General features: G+C 41.8%; 1 protein-coding gene across 6 annotated transcripts in view; it reads right to left on the bottom strand.

The window, feature by feature from the left end:
- Positions 1–15,112, bottom strand: part of KLC1 (kinesin light chain 1) — a 185,773-nt gene that overhangs the window by 12,062 nt on the left and 158,599 nt on the right. The window contains exon 16 of one of the 6 annotated variants that reach the window (XM_033950975.1): positions 12,454–12,541. The exons of 4 other annotated variants lie outside the window; for them this stretch is intronic. In XM_033950975.1, the coding sequence (XP_033806866.1) occupies positions 12,469–12,541 (73 nt within the window). In that variant the 3' untranslated portion in view covers positions 12,454–12,468. Of the gene's footprint in view, positions 1–12,453; positions 12,542–13,104; positions 13,551–15,112 lie in introns of those variants that run through there. One more of the 6 variants, XM_033950974.1, reaches the window with a different exon arrangement.

Below are 15,112 nucleotides of genomic sequence, written 5' to 3' on the forward strand. Positions count from 1 at the left end.
TTTGGAGAAGTAAGTCAAAAGGGCTGTGTCTTCTGCTGTGGAGTTGGTTTCACAGGCTGCTGTTGCTGTTGTTGTCTGGGAGGCTGATGCTGTTGCTGTCGTTGACGCCTGGGTTGCTGAGCAGTTGTTGGCAATGGCCGAGCTGTGAAGCGGCGTTGATAGGCTGACTGTTGTCTAAAAGGCCTTGTTGGGGGAGGCTTTTTCTTATTTTTAAGAAGGGTATCCCAACGTGTCTCATGAGCAGACAGCTTTTGAGTAGTCGAATCCATGGATTCCCCAAAAAGCTCATCCCCTAGGCACGGGGCGTTGGCTAACCGATCTTGATGATTAACATCAAGTTCAGATACCCGAAGCCAGGCCAGGCGACGCATTGCCACAGACATTGCTGTCGCTCTGGAAGTAAGTTCGAAGGTGTCGTAAATGGACCTAACCATGAACTTACGCAGTTGAAACAGAGAAGACAAGCAATGGTGGAAAGATTGTTGTTTCCGTTGAGGAAGGTATTTCTCAAAGGAAGCCATGGTGGTAAGGAGATGTTTCAGATAAAAAGAAAAATGAAAGCCATAATTTCCAGCTCTATTTGCCAACATTGCATTTTGGTAGAGCCTCTTACCAAATTTGTCCATGGCTTTACCCTCTCTGCCAGGAGGTACAGAAGCATATACACTGGCTCCTGAAGATTTTTTAAGGGTGGCGACAAGTAAAGATTCATGAGGAAGTTGTGGTTTGTCGAACCCAGGAATGGGAATTACTTTGTACAGAGAGTCTAACTTACGTGGGGCCCCTGGAACCGTTAAGGGAGTCTCCAAATTCTTGTAAAAAGTCTCCCTCAAGATGTCATGAAGAGGGAGCTTCAAAAATTCCTTTGGAGGTTGGTCAAAGTCCAGGGCGTCCAAAAAAGCTTTAGACTTTTTGGACTCAGCCTCCAAAGGAATGGACAGAGAATCACACATATCTTTCAGGAAACTGGAGAAAGATGAAGTGTCATGCTTAGAGGACGGGTCATGTACAGCAGACTCCTCCTCATCTGAGGAACATTCTCCTTCAGAGAGAAAAGGCTCTTCTGAATCTCCCCACAGATCAGGATCCCTGACATGGGAAGAGTGATCCCGAGACTCAGGGGTAGATGGGTCCACATGCCGGGTCTTGCGCACCGACTTACCCGATCTCATCGACATCGACCCAGGCGATGTAATCGGTTGCACCGGAGCCAAAGTCTGCACCGATTGATGTTGAGCTCTCGGCTCCGGCGCAAGGACTGGCATCGATACCGATGAGGTGGAGTGAATCGGTACCGAGGGAGTGGATACCGACAGCACAGGTTGTTCCACTATCGGTACCGGCTCAGTGCGGACCGGCACCGGAAGGTTCGGTGCCAGGATAGTTGGAAGGAGCTCTTGCAATTGCTGCTTGAGCTGTGCCTGGAGAATGGCCGTAATACGGTCATCAAGGGATGGCACCGGTACCGCTTTTTTCTTCTGCGGTACCTGCGGTGCCGCTCGACGCCCCGGAGATGAGGAGCCCGATGTCGAGGGACTCACCTCGATAGGGGCGGAGCGCTTCCGCTGGCGCCTCACAGTCGGCAGGATTGGACTCACTGCACTCGAGACCGGAGGACGCTCCAGCGGGGAAGGCTTCTTAGCCGGCTTACCTGCATGTTGGAACGCCGGCGCGGAATCTCGCTGCGTCGAAGAAGAGGGTGCCGACTGAACTGGTGCCGAAGCCGGAGTCGATGGAACAGGATCGGACATCTCGGCACCGAACAGTAATCGCTGTTGGATTTGGCGATTTTTCAATGTTCTTTTTTAAGTGTGGCACAGCGGGTGCAGGTGGAGGCCTGATGCTCAGGACCCAAACACTGTAAGCACCAGTTGTGTGGGTCCGTGAGAGATATGGGCAGAGCACACCGCTGGCACTTTTTAAAACCTGGCTGAGGGGGCATGAACGTGAATACCGCTTCAGCCAAATCGAAGGCCGAGGCTTCGATGGTGGCAGAAGGCCCCGCAGGGGAAAAGCCAAATTGAATCAAAAACAAAAGAAATTTTTTTTTTTTTTTTTTCAAAAATGAAAGAAAAAAGAAAGAGGCAAAAGCCAAAAAGGTTTACGCGAGCGGGAAGGCAAGTCAAAAACATTTTCAACAGCTGTTGAAAAAACGCGTCTTCTTAGCTCCGCGGAAACTAAGAAACTGGGGACCGCGCGCCTGTCGGGCGGGAAGGCACTCGCGCGTGCGCGGTGCGGCATGCCAGAACTTTCCAAGTTCTTAGAGTGCAATCACTCTAAAATTGTCCGTACCGGGGCTCCGTCGGTGCCGTCACCCATCAGTCAAGAATATGCTGCCTGCTTGTCCTGGGATAAAACTGGCTTTAGTGTGAAATCTGAAAGGGACACCTCTTCTAGTGGCTTGAATGGAGCTTTGGCGAGACCTCACAAAACCACATTAAGGTCCCATGAAGAAAAATGTAATTTGAATAATGATCTGATATGGACAGCACCCTTCAAAAATTTGGCAATGTCTGAATGAGACGTCAGCATAGGGTTACAGATCTGAGCTCTGAAACAAGAGAGCCCTGCTACTTGGAACTAAAAGGCAGACACAGTGAGTCCCTTGTGAAGGCCGGCTTGGAGAAGCCAAAGCCATCAAAACTGGAGCTGTAAACAGCTCCACAGGTTCCTGGGCACACCAAGTTTGGAAAGTGTTCCGTGCTTTAGTGTAGGCAGAGACTGTAGATGATTTCTTAGACCTGAGAAGGGTGGAAATGACCACTTCTGAATATCCTTTGTGCTCTAATGCTTCACATTCAATAGCCATGCCATAAGAGCAAAGCAATCCAGATCCTACAAGCATGCTGGACCCTGAAAAAGAAAGTTGGGATGCACCTGTAACTGGAGGCCTATGGCCTGTACAAAAACACATCAGAGCTGCCGTCCCATGGACTCCAAGGCCAATCTGGAGCCACCAGAATGACACTTCCCTGATGACTTGCAATTTGGCAAAGGATTCTGCCTAACATGGGCCAGGGAGGAAAGATGTACAACAGGACCTCTGGAGGCCATGGCAGGATCAGAGAGCATTAAGACCCTTGCCTTCAGGTTCAAATCTTTGACTGAAGAACCTGTCCGACTTGTTCCTGGTCACCGTTAAGTCAAAGTAAGGATGACCTCAGAGCCAAACAATAGCCTGAAATGCTGCCAACAGCATCTACTTGCCTAAATCCAAGGTCTGTCTTGCTGATAGTGTCCGCCCCGTGATATGTGCTGCCGATAGTGCCTGTAGATGCTTCATCCAGTGGAAGAGCATTCAGGCTTCTAGTCTTAGAGACATACTCTTGATGCCTCCCTGGTGATAGACATATGCCACATTGTGGCATTGTCAAAGAAGACTGACCACGACCTTCCAGAGTCTTCTGTACCAACCTTACTCACTGTGACCTGTTCTGACAATGCGCTGCAGCCTGCCTCAGCTCTGTACAGTATCTGGAATGAGAAGAAATCAATGTCTTATGCTGCGTCCAAAAATAGTCTGAAATGCTCCTTCATGTTGATATTCGGGCTGCCAGCCAGCCACTGCATCTGACCTTACCTCCCCTTCCCAGTAGACTGAAGGACGCGCTACAGAAAGGAGGCGGCATAAAATGCAGTTGGCACCCTGCCAAACACCACTGAGCCTCCTACGGGCACCTTACAGCCAGTGCTCAAACCCCTGCTAAGCAGTAGGTGAGGGGAGAAGCGGGGACGGTCCTGAACTCCAAAAATACATGTGCAGGTTTGCTACACAGGCAGAGCTAATGCTGAAACTGGAAAGCTCCAGCACTTAAACACCGAATATAATTGACAAAAATACCAAATTAAATAAATAAAAGGGAGAGCAGAACAGAAACACTTCTTTAGGCTCATGTGCAGAAGGGAAAAACTGCAGGTGGCAGTAGATCTCCCTGTGAAGTAGGAGAGTCACTGAAAAATTCCAGAATGGATTCCTTCTGCATATGGCTCGCAACCATGGGGAGATAACCTGCTTGTCCAGAATGACACACCTATTACACTGGAAATATATTGCTACAGCATATCAGGGAAGCAAAGATTATCACCTTCACAAAAATATTAATGCTATGATCTCTCTCATATATTAACCATAAAGATAAGTTCTGGCACAAGATATTAACCATAAAGATAAGTTCTGGCACAAGTCCTACAAACTAAATTAATCTGTCAAATGAAATTTAAATAACTTAGTCCTGGTTTGTAGCAGTCATAATTAATTATTTTTTACACATCTACAGATTTAACACAGCAAGCTTTGACAGTCTCCACTATGTGATTGTCCTTGTGAAAAACAATTAAAACGTGGCTCTTCTATTTTTCTATCATGTGAAAAACAATTAAAACGTGGCTCTTCTATTTTTCTATCATGTAGGTAGCTATGATGTATACACTACTGACATGCTGTTCACAAATACCTTCTATCACTGAAGTCATATCTTAACTTTTTGGTATTATTGTATACATTCAGAAATTATTTTGCTCGATATTAGGAATGTGATGCGACTGGAGGGGGAAAAAAATCAATAACAGGCTGGATGAGGTGGTGTCGGGTCAAAAGCGCGCCGGGACAAAGGCGCGCCCAGACAATTGAGCGCAGCGCGCACCGCCACGCCGCTCTAAATTACAGTTTTTAGGTGCTCCGATGGGGGGTTTTGTTGGGGAACCCCCCCCCCCCAGTTTACTTAAGACATCGCATCGGCGTTATGGGGGGTTTGGGGGGTTGTAACCCCCCACATTTTACTGAAAACTTCACTTTTTCCCTGTTTTTAGGGAAAAAGTTCAGTTTACAGTAAAATGTGGAGGGTTACAACCCCCCAAACCCCCCATAACGCCGATGCGATGTCTTAAGTAAACTGGGGGGGGGGTTCCCCAACAAAACCCCCCATCGGAGCACCTAAAAACTGTAATTTAGAGCGGCGTGCCGGCGCGCGCTGCACTCAATTGTCGACGTGCACTTTTGTCTTTCGCGCCGTTGTCTATGAACCGGATGAGGTTATCTACCCCCAATGAGTTATGGTATATGTAGTCTTGCAACCTTTTACAATCAACTCAAGTAAGCCAGTGCAACAGAATTGTCCTATATCTTACTTCTGAAATTAAGAGGTATTCCATTACTGTGATAAACAAGCACATCTTGCACTTTTAATTCAAAGGCCTGTAAACATTGGTACCTCAAGTGCAAACGTTGAGCATTAATAGTCCCAGGGCAGTGGTGTCTTTACACAAAACCTTCTGACTCAAGACTCCTTTATTTATATATCTATATAGGAGTTCATGAGGCGGGATCAAACTGTTCCTGTGTCATTCTCTAGGTGCCACTTTACAAAATAAATTTTATGATATTTATTAGTGAATCAAAGAACGATATCAAAATATATTCTAAAAGTACAACATATCCTAAAACAAATAGGTTAATCTATTATCTATGCCAGGGGTAGGGAACTCCAGTCCTCGAGAGCCGTATTCCAGTCAGGTTTTCAGGATTTCCCCAATGAATATGCATGAGATCAATTTGCATGCACTGCTTTCAATGCATATTCATTGGGGAAATCCTGAAAACCCGACTGGCATACGGCTCTCGAGGACTGGAGTTCCCTACCCCTGATCTATACAATAAAGTTTAAGCATTATAAATATTTGCATGACATAATTTAACTATCAGGAGTCAGAGTAGGCACATTTTTGCCAACTCCAAATCTAATGCCACAGGCCAAAAATTGCTTTCGACTCAAACTCCATAGCCCTGAATAGGCCATAAAACATTAGGAACCACAGGGAGTTGAAAATGAGCTTGATCGTTGTACCCTCCTGGAGCTCTTGTTGTACCCTCCTGGAGTCCCTAGATATTAACATTTATAGCAGGAAATGAAGAGGACATTGATTGGTTGGAAACAATATTGATGCTGAAAGGTGTTTGGTGAACATAAGGCAAGGCAGCCTACCCAACTACAGAATCTATGAACAAGTTAATGCCCTTGGAATGCTAGCTTCTCTAAGGATTTTAGTGTATTAGCGGAAACAGAACTATGTTCAGTTTATGTCCACAATGCTGTATTTTTATTAAGCAATTTGTTAGACTGTTCAATAGTAAACAATTCCTTGAACTTTAAGTTCATTTTCTTTTTGTTGAAATATTAATAGCATTCAGCTGGTTGGTATCATCACTATATGATTTAAACTGTCATTTAGATCATACTTGTTTGGGATAGGAGCTGCATGTAGAATTCTGTACCACATCATGACAAATCTACCTTTTTGTAATTGATTTCTGATATTTTCCCTTAAGGAAAGGGATTTTGTAAGGTAATTGTTAACTCCAAGCTTAATTCACATAGAATTAAGGGAAAAGGGTGGTTTTGCAAGCTGACAAACTTAAGCCAATTACACATAGTCCACTATGTTAAATGCTATGAGTACATGAAAGGGATGTAAATTGCACACACAAAATTAAAAAGTTAGCCACAAATGAAGCAATGGATTCATGCATGTTTTGCATCTGTTATTTACTCATGAATACAGTATTTGCAACAAAAAGGAGAATAAGTTAGGAGGTATCCTGAGACTACACAAACCAAACAAATGGCTCTAAAATTAAAATTGGTGTTAAAAACCCAAAATAAAACAAAAATTATTTCACCTACCCATTATGTATTAGGACTCCCTAAAAACCTTTTCATTTAACCTTTGCTGAAAGAGCTATGAAAATCTCATGCATAACCAACTCCCATGCACGATTAACATTCATTTCTGTCTGGCAGTAGTAGAATTGCCATTTTAAAAAAATGGGATACAAAAAGTTTAAATTGCTAAATGAAAATGTAGACAAATTGAACAGCACACTTTAGATTGGTTAAAGTATTTTTTTCAGAAACTTCAGGGGATCAATTCAGCAGTCCATGGAACCTTCAAAAGGTGATATTTTTAAATTACAATTTGCCCCACCATAACTTCAAGAGGGGTAAATTGAGACTGGATTGCTAAATTTAGACTAATAAGGAAATAAGTAGTAAATTGGTATAGGATTTTGTAGGATGTAGAAACCCCATAAGCGAACAGCAATATCTAATCTGATTGCTCAAATTCAAAACCCCATCTTATTCTCCGTTTCATGAGTACAATTATGGGCTTTATGGTACAAAAAAATAGTAATTTGCATTTCACAATTTAAAGAGCAGAAACAGATAAATCATTCAGACTTGTTATTTTATTTTTAGCAGCTGAATCAACATACAAAAATAGTCATTTTTAAGTTCAATTGGTAAATATGAAACTAAAAATCAAAAACTTTTAAATACTAAAAATATGTCCAGACCAGGCAGAAAAGTGATCCTGTATCTATTTTGATCCAGCAGTCCAGTCTTCCAGCTCAGTCAGTACCAAGGCTAGAATCTGGTACTGGGTCTATATGCAACTACATCAAGGAGGGTGTCCCCTCCCCCCATCTGAATAAAGAAAGTGAAGTTGATCACCTGTAGCGTGATCTTTGGAGTGCAGCATGATATATGTTCTCGCATCTGGGTGACATCCACAGAGCAACCATCCAAGTTTCACCAAACCATGAAAAAAAAAAAACCCTGCATCACATTAAACCAGAAAGAAAAGAAGGAAAAAAGAGCCTCAGAACACTGGGAAACAACAGATACTGTAAATCTCCACAGTGAAAGGAGTAAACAAACTCACAGGCAAAATCCCTCCATCTCCCAGAGTTCTAAGCGTTTTTTCTTCTCTTTTCTTTTACATATATATATTGTGGGGGGGCTTGGGGGGTTGTAACCCCCCTCATTATACTGGAAACTTAACTTTTTCCCTGTTTTTTAGGGAAAAAGTTAAGTTTTTAGTATAATGTGGGGGGTTACACCCCCCCTACATGGCAGCGTGAGGCAGCGCAATCCCCCCCCACCCGTCAGAGCCCTTTAAAATACAGGTTTTCTTCGGCGCGATTAAGCCCTGCACTCAGTTGTCCACGCTCGGTTGTTGGCGCGCCTTTGACCCGTCACCATACACACACACATACATATATTTTCATGTTTTAATGAAACTTGGATGGTCTGGGAGTAAGTCGGTTACACTGTCCTTGCTTACTGGTGGGTTTTGTTTTTTTTGAGACATCTACAGAGCATCAGTATGGACACTGCCAAGAGTTCCTTATCTTCTGGACCCTTTTGGTAGGGCTACCATGCATGAAAACATACCTAACTGCCTGCTCGACTCATATGGGACTCGCAATTGTATTAAAAAATATAAAAAGCACAGAGAATTCAACTCCTAGGGGAAGTGGGAGGGTATGTGAGAACATATGACCTGCTGTCCTCAGAGAACACCTGCTACAGGTGAGTAACTTTGTTTTCTCCTAGAAGCAGGACAGTATGTCCTCACATCTGGGGATCCCTAATTACCAGGCTCACTGAAAACAGTTAATAGGGACTAACAGCAAGGCCAATTAAAACCAATAACAAATAAAAAATTCTGTTGTAAAAATACAGCCTGAAATGTGAGTGTGTGGACTAAAGACCATGTTGCAGCTCTGTAAATCTCAATAGAGGCTGATCAAGTGGGCTACAACAGTCATGGCTCCGACATTGTGAGCCTGACATGACCCTCTAAAGTCAGCCCAGCCCAAGCATACTTGTAAGTGAAGGAGATGCAGTCTGCTAGCTAATTTGATAAGGTGCATTTAGAGAAACAAACAGCCTTTGTATCGCTCCATGGTACGACCTCACAGTACTGCATTCAATTCCGGTCACCTTATCCCAAAAAAACATATAATGTAACTAGAAGAGCAACCAAGATGATAAAGGGGATGGAACTCCTCTCGTATGAGGAAAGACTAAAAAGATTAGGTCTCTTCAGCTTGGAAAAGAGATGGCTGAGGGGAGATATGATTGAAGTCTACAAAATCCTGAGTGGTGAAAAATGGGTACAAGTGGATCAATTTTTTACTCCAAGAATTAGAAAGACTAGGAGACTCTCAAAGTTACAGGGAAATACTTTTAAAACCAATAGGAGAAAATATTTTTTCACTCAGAAAAATAGTTAAGCTCTGCAATGCATTACCAGAGGTTATGGTAAAAGTGGCTAACGTAGCTGGTTTTAAGAAAGGTTTGGATAATTTCCTGGAAGAAAAATCCAAAGTCTGTTATTGAGACAGACATGGGGGAAGCCATTTCTTGCCCTGGATCGGTATCGGTAGAATGGAATAATGCTATTTGGGGGTTTTTGCCACTGTGAAGATGTTCCATTGGTTGGTCCGGTAAGGATATTCTTATTTTCTTATGGGTTGATTGTCTATGGGCTTTTGATTGCAAGTGAATCTCCACCTTTTATCTGGAGTGGACTAAAGTATGCAGTGCTCTTTTACAAGTTTCAAGTTTTATTAAAAATTTGATATTCCGCCTATCGGATTTCTAAGCAGAGTATAAATGAATCTACATTACAAAGTAAAATCTTGGGACGTGGACTTTATAAGACATACTGGTACAGTAGTTGAAAGTCCAATTCCAGACCAATATGTTGAAAAAGAAACAAGAAGAAAGACATCAATAGTATTTTATCTTCTTCTAATCTATAGCCCCGGAGTCAGATACAATCTGAGAAGGCGAGCAGAGTTAGAAACAAGGCTAAAAATCCATTGATGATCATAGTATGAAGAAAGGATAGAACTTTCATGAGGGCTGTTGAACTTCGAAAGAAGTTGTTTTCCAAAAGCTTTTTCTACTGCTCTTCACTGATTTTTAGAAGAAAAGTAAGAAGAAGAAACTGAAATACTTAAGTTGAGTGCATCTAGTTGAAAAGGATTTAAAAATATATAGAGAATCAAATTCAAACTGAATGACGTTGACTCAGATTATCCAAGTCAAGTAGTCACAGGTCTAATCCTGGATTCTACCCAGATTAAAGGAGGTTTGTGTAGCCTTAATTTGAATTATGTACAATGTCCTGTGAACTGAATTATGCTGCACAAAGTTAATTTGAGTTTGTTTTTCTTGGCTGCATTGATAGCAGCTGGAAACAGCAATCGTCCCACAGGTGGCTTTTGCCTTCAGAACAGGAAGTGATACTAAATCATGAAAGCTCTTATGTCACACATAATGCAGAGTTCTTCAAAATGTAAAGCATATTAGAAACAAGTGGAAATTAATTTTAAAAAGGACAAAAGGTGAAGTAGAGGATTAAATATATCTACAAAATTGCAAGTGCATGAAAATGACTAATTGTATTTGATTCCCAAGCCTGGCTTCATCTTCTTAGGGATGTCAACTGCTTGTTGATATAATACATAGCAACCTGATGGTCTTTTGAACCAAATTTTTCTGATCCATTCTCTGAAAGCCTTTAGAGTGTTCCAAATTGCCAGCATCACCAGGAGACAGCTATGAAGCTTGGTCTCCAGAGCAGACCAGTGACTCTGGGTGTAAAGACCACCTACATAAGTGCCCCATCCCAGGTTGGCTACACTTGTGGTCAAAAGTTTCTGAGGAAGAAAATAATTTTGGAATGAAAGTCCCATAGTCAAACTACAATGAATTATCCATCAGAGAAGTGACTGCGCCAACTCTGGAATGACTGAGATGACATCCACCAGATTCCCTGTGACCTGACATCACTGAGAAGCCAGAGTCCATCAAAACCTCGCACATGGAGTTATGCCATGAGTATGACATGCACCAAGGAGGCCATGTGGCCTAACAATCTCAGCATCTGCTGAACTGTGAACTGCTGGCTGCTCTGAATCAGAAGTAAATGAACATATCTTCCGTTACCTGAGGTAGATAGACTGGCTTGTGCTTGTACTGCATATAGCAGGACTAACTATGTCTCCAGTTATTGAACTAGAAGCAGGTGGGACTTTGGGTAGTTAATAATGAACCCTTCCTGCCTATTCTTTAGTGAGCAGCACGGGACTAAAGATGCTCTCTAAAAAATAAAAAAATAATAATAATGTGTGACATAGGAAATGAAGATACAAACCCATTTCTCCACAGATGAAAAAAAACTTCAGGTCACACATGAGTTGGGTGGGTGGGAAGGCATGCATGGTAGGCCTGCCAAAAGTTTCCAGAAGATGAAGGAACACTGGGCAGCACCCATACCAGGGCTCCATAGATGATGCAACCTAGATGTGAGGACATACTGTTCTGCTTGTCCTTGGAGAACTCATGCTTCAGAGAAAGTCACAGAACAAACAATGCATCTTTTAACATTCTCAAGCTCTAGATCTGTAGAATGCTTTGGAGCTTTTGTATTGCTCTCCTATATTCAAGAGATTACAGCAAAGTGTCATACAGCTAATGAGAGTCAGAGGCCTGCTGGGAACTGCTAGTCAGTAGCGAAAAGTTCAGAAGGCTCTCCCCTTCCCAATATTAATTGTATCTAGTATCTAGTTAAAAGAAAAGGTGAATGTTTTACATATAGCCATATATAGAAAAGTAATTAAAAATGGGACATTTACCCTACACATTCCTCTGCACCTCCAATTCAATTATTTGGGGGCTGGATGGGGAATGGCGCTTTCTGCAGCTTTCATAGTTTACACACATTTCTCTTTTAAAACCTGATTTTTGAATAGCCTTTTTTCCAAACCCCTCAAACAGGCTGGCAGACTATTATCCTTTAAGAACCGCATTGTCAGGACTTCCTATGGTAATCAAGGAGTGTGCTGGGAAACCATCATGCTATCTGTTCCTGAAAAGTTCCAATTTTGCAAAATACACTCTATGAATTAAGATAGCTATAATTAGAGCTTTGCATTAGGATCAATGCCCCTCTTAAAAAGAAGTCAGCCATTCTGAAGGGAGCTTAGAATGTACTGGATAATCTAATCTAATCTTCTATTTGTGCATCGCTCATACCTATACAGGCTGAAGGCGACTGTAAAGAGAGGGAAGAGGGGAGAGGGATAACTGGAGAATACTGCAAGAATAATCAAATTAGCTAGCCAACCGTCAGGAAAGTACTTGGGTCAGCTGTAAAGATCTCCCAGAGTCCTGCACTGGTTTAGTAAAAGCAAAAGCTCCTCCTTATGGTAACACACAAAGAATTTAACAATTTTATCTCCTATTTACCCTGACAAAAAAAAAAAATAAAATGATGACCACTAATGTTCACTCACTGTTAAAAGAAATCCCTGCGTAACTTTTGAAATCTCCTGTCACAACAGGGATATTGGCAGGCTGGTGCACTAAGGAAGCAATATAATCCAGGCCCTGGAGAAGGGCAGGCTGCAGCGTCATCCAAGCTGACAGAGCAAAGAACAAACAGGTATAGGAAAAATGCAACATTTGCACTAAAATTATGAAATGGTGTTATAGGATTTTACACAACTGCTTTTAAAAACAAAGTGTTTTCTACCATATATATTTTTTAAACTAAATTTACAAGTCAGTTGGGAATTACCGGCTCTTCCACTGAAATGACAACTGTTCGCTCCCTTCAGAAAATGCAGAGCTGGCCTCCTTCAAAATTTCCCAAGTTCTGGTTTTCATTTGTTAAGAAGAGGAGACATCTGGCACCAAGAGAAATGCCATGACATATTTGGTTTTCCATTAGTCTACACAGCTGCTCAAATGCAGAGGCTCACTGGCAAATGGGAAATAACATTAAAAGCTAAGTGGTACCTGCCCAGATAAACAGCAAATAGAGCTATAGACCAGTGGTTCTCAACCCTGTCCTGGAGAATCACCAGACCAATCAGGTTTTCAGGCTAGCCCTAATGAATATGCAGGAGAGAGATTTGCATAGCTCCATGCATATTCATTAGGGCTATCCTGAAAACCCGATTGGCCTGATGGTCCTCCAGGACAGGGTTGGGAACCACTGCTATAGACAGTCTGTTTTTATTCATTATTTATATTTGACTATAGTGGTAAATACTATTTCACAGTCCTTAAGGATTACCACCAAAGCTATATTGTTTCTGCAGAGCTGATATTTGGTGTGTAAAGACTGCTAATGCACGATAGCTTCAAAGGCAGCCACTTACTATTCTTCTAGCCTTCTATCCTGCTGCACAGCACAATGTGTGTGATATACATTTAATGCAACTTTATTATTAACATTTTCTAAAGATCCCTAATCATGAAACGTGTCTTTATTGCACTTAAAATGTGTACAGTGTTAAAACAGGAGCCAAAGTTTTCCCAGTCAATGGACAAGGGAGGATGGAACTCCTTACTAACCAGCACAAAAAACTACAAACTTTGAAATTACTACACAAGCCTTTCTAATCCATCCTACCATATCCTAAAATAGCTGAAGAATGCATTGTTGCCTCTGCTGCCTTACATACCCATGCCTCATATCAAGCCAGAGTTTGTTCTTAATTTATATAACTGCAAGCAGAAAAAAAAATAAAATCAGTCAATGATCAACAGCACACCAAACTCTGTACTAGAGCACTTTGCTTGTAGCCCTGGCAGCCAAACTGATACAGCTACTTGGTGACAATGTCCTCACTTTTCACATTCTTGTGGCAATGAGACTGGGCCTCTCTTTCTCCCTCCTGAATACACCAACTGAGAATGAGATGCAATCTGTTACTTCCCTTAGTCAGTGTCCCTCTCTGGCTACTCACAGAATATGACAGTGCAGTGAGCTTTAATTACTTCCACAGAATACAGCAAAATAACTTTCTAAATTGTGGCCAACAAGGCAGGTTATTTAATAGCCTTTGCTAACTTAAACTGAAATATGATGGTCTTGGATGTTAAACACCCTTAAACATTTCCAACTGTATAGCTTTGGCTAGGAAGCTTTTCCTTGCTTCCTCTGGATTCCAGGTCGATTGAAACTTTTGGGCTATGGCACCATCAGCCTTTATTCCCAACTATCCAAGGGCTTTCTCCAGTCTAAGCCTATCACCCAACAGCTCCCTTCTTACTTAGCGCCCATGCAGGAGCTAAGAATACGCAAAATGAGATTGTCGTTATGGGTCCTGCCTGCCAGAAAGGGAGGGTGTGGCAAGTAAAGCTACATTTAACTGCTTATATACTTAAGTGATTTTTTTTTTTTAAGTCTAAGTCTTTCTATAAATCATGGGCATATTACAAGTAGTAGACACAGTGCACAGAAGTAGGCTCTATCTTGCCATTTCCATGTAAGCATTCCTAGAGTGTAGTCTGAGCAGAGTTGGTGACGTGCATGCACATGTACACACATTTAAATCTTCAGAGAAGGTGCATTATTGGGGGTCCTTATACCAAGCCTATTACATTAACTACAGCTTTTATTATGTTTGCATTTTAAATACAACCGCTTAGGGCAGCAGAAAACCAAGAGGTTGGGGAGAGTTTTCATTTCTATCCATTATCTTTTAATTGTGTATGTTTGGTTGTTAACCACATTGTTTAAAGGCAGAATATAAATAAGCTACAAACTAGGCTTTTTATACCCTGAAAGTCACAAGGGGGGTGTCCAGAGAACCCATACAAAACCCTAATATTGTTTAGAAAATAACTATTAACTGTAGTCTAAGTTGTAATGCTATATAGTGCTGTATTTCAATATTACATGCTCTGGGAAGCTTTAGCTCGACAACAAAAAGACGACCACCCAATATTTCCACAGCAAAAGTGAAGTTCAAAAACCAAAAGAAAAGTGGCTATAGAAAGATATTCCTGATGTGGGTTTAAAGTTTTGTTGCGTCCAAAATTCAGGTCAATAACAATCCACATAAGACTTGAAAGGAGAGGTCCTCTCTTTTCAAGTCTTATGTGGATTGTTATTGACTGAATTTTGGATGCAACAAAACTTTAAATAAATAAACCCACCGTCAGGAACAGCTTTCCACAGCTTCTTTGGTTTGGTTTCTGGGACGTTTTAGGGCCAAAAAAATTAATGTACAAGCTAGACTAAAGTGCTGCTTTAATAATGCCATCCGAAGAAAAATCAAGAATCCTGTCCCCTAAAGTCTGCTCTTCTCACAAGTACAGAATGTGAAAAACAAACTTGAGGATGGTGTTCTTGCAAGTGGTTCTGTTCTCCCCTTTGAATAGCCACCATTTCTATTCAATTTTTCTTCAGCACAGTTTGCAATATAGTGCTCCATTAGTACTCAAACAAGCCATTGATAGATTTA

The sequence above is a fragment of the Geotrypetes seraphini genome, chromosome 7, assembly GCF_902459505.1.
Source record: "Geotrypetes seraphini chromosome 7, aGeoSer1.1, whole genome shotgun sequence".
NCBI classification, from domain to species: Eukaryota; Metazoa; Chordata; class Amphibia; order Gymnophiona; family Dermophiidae; genus Geotrypetes; species Geotrypetes seraphini.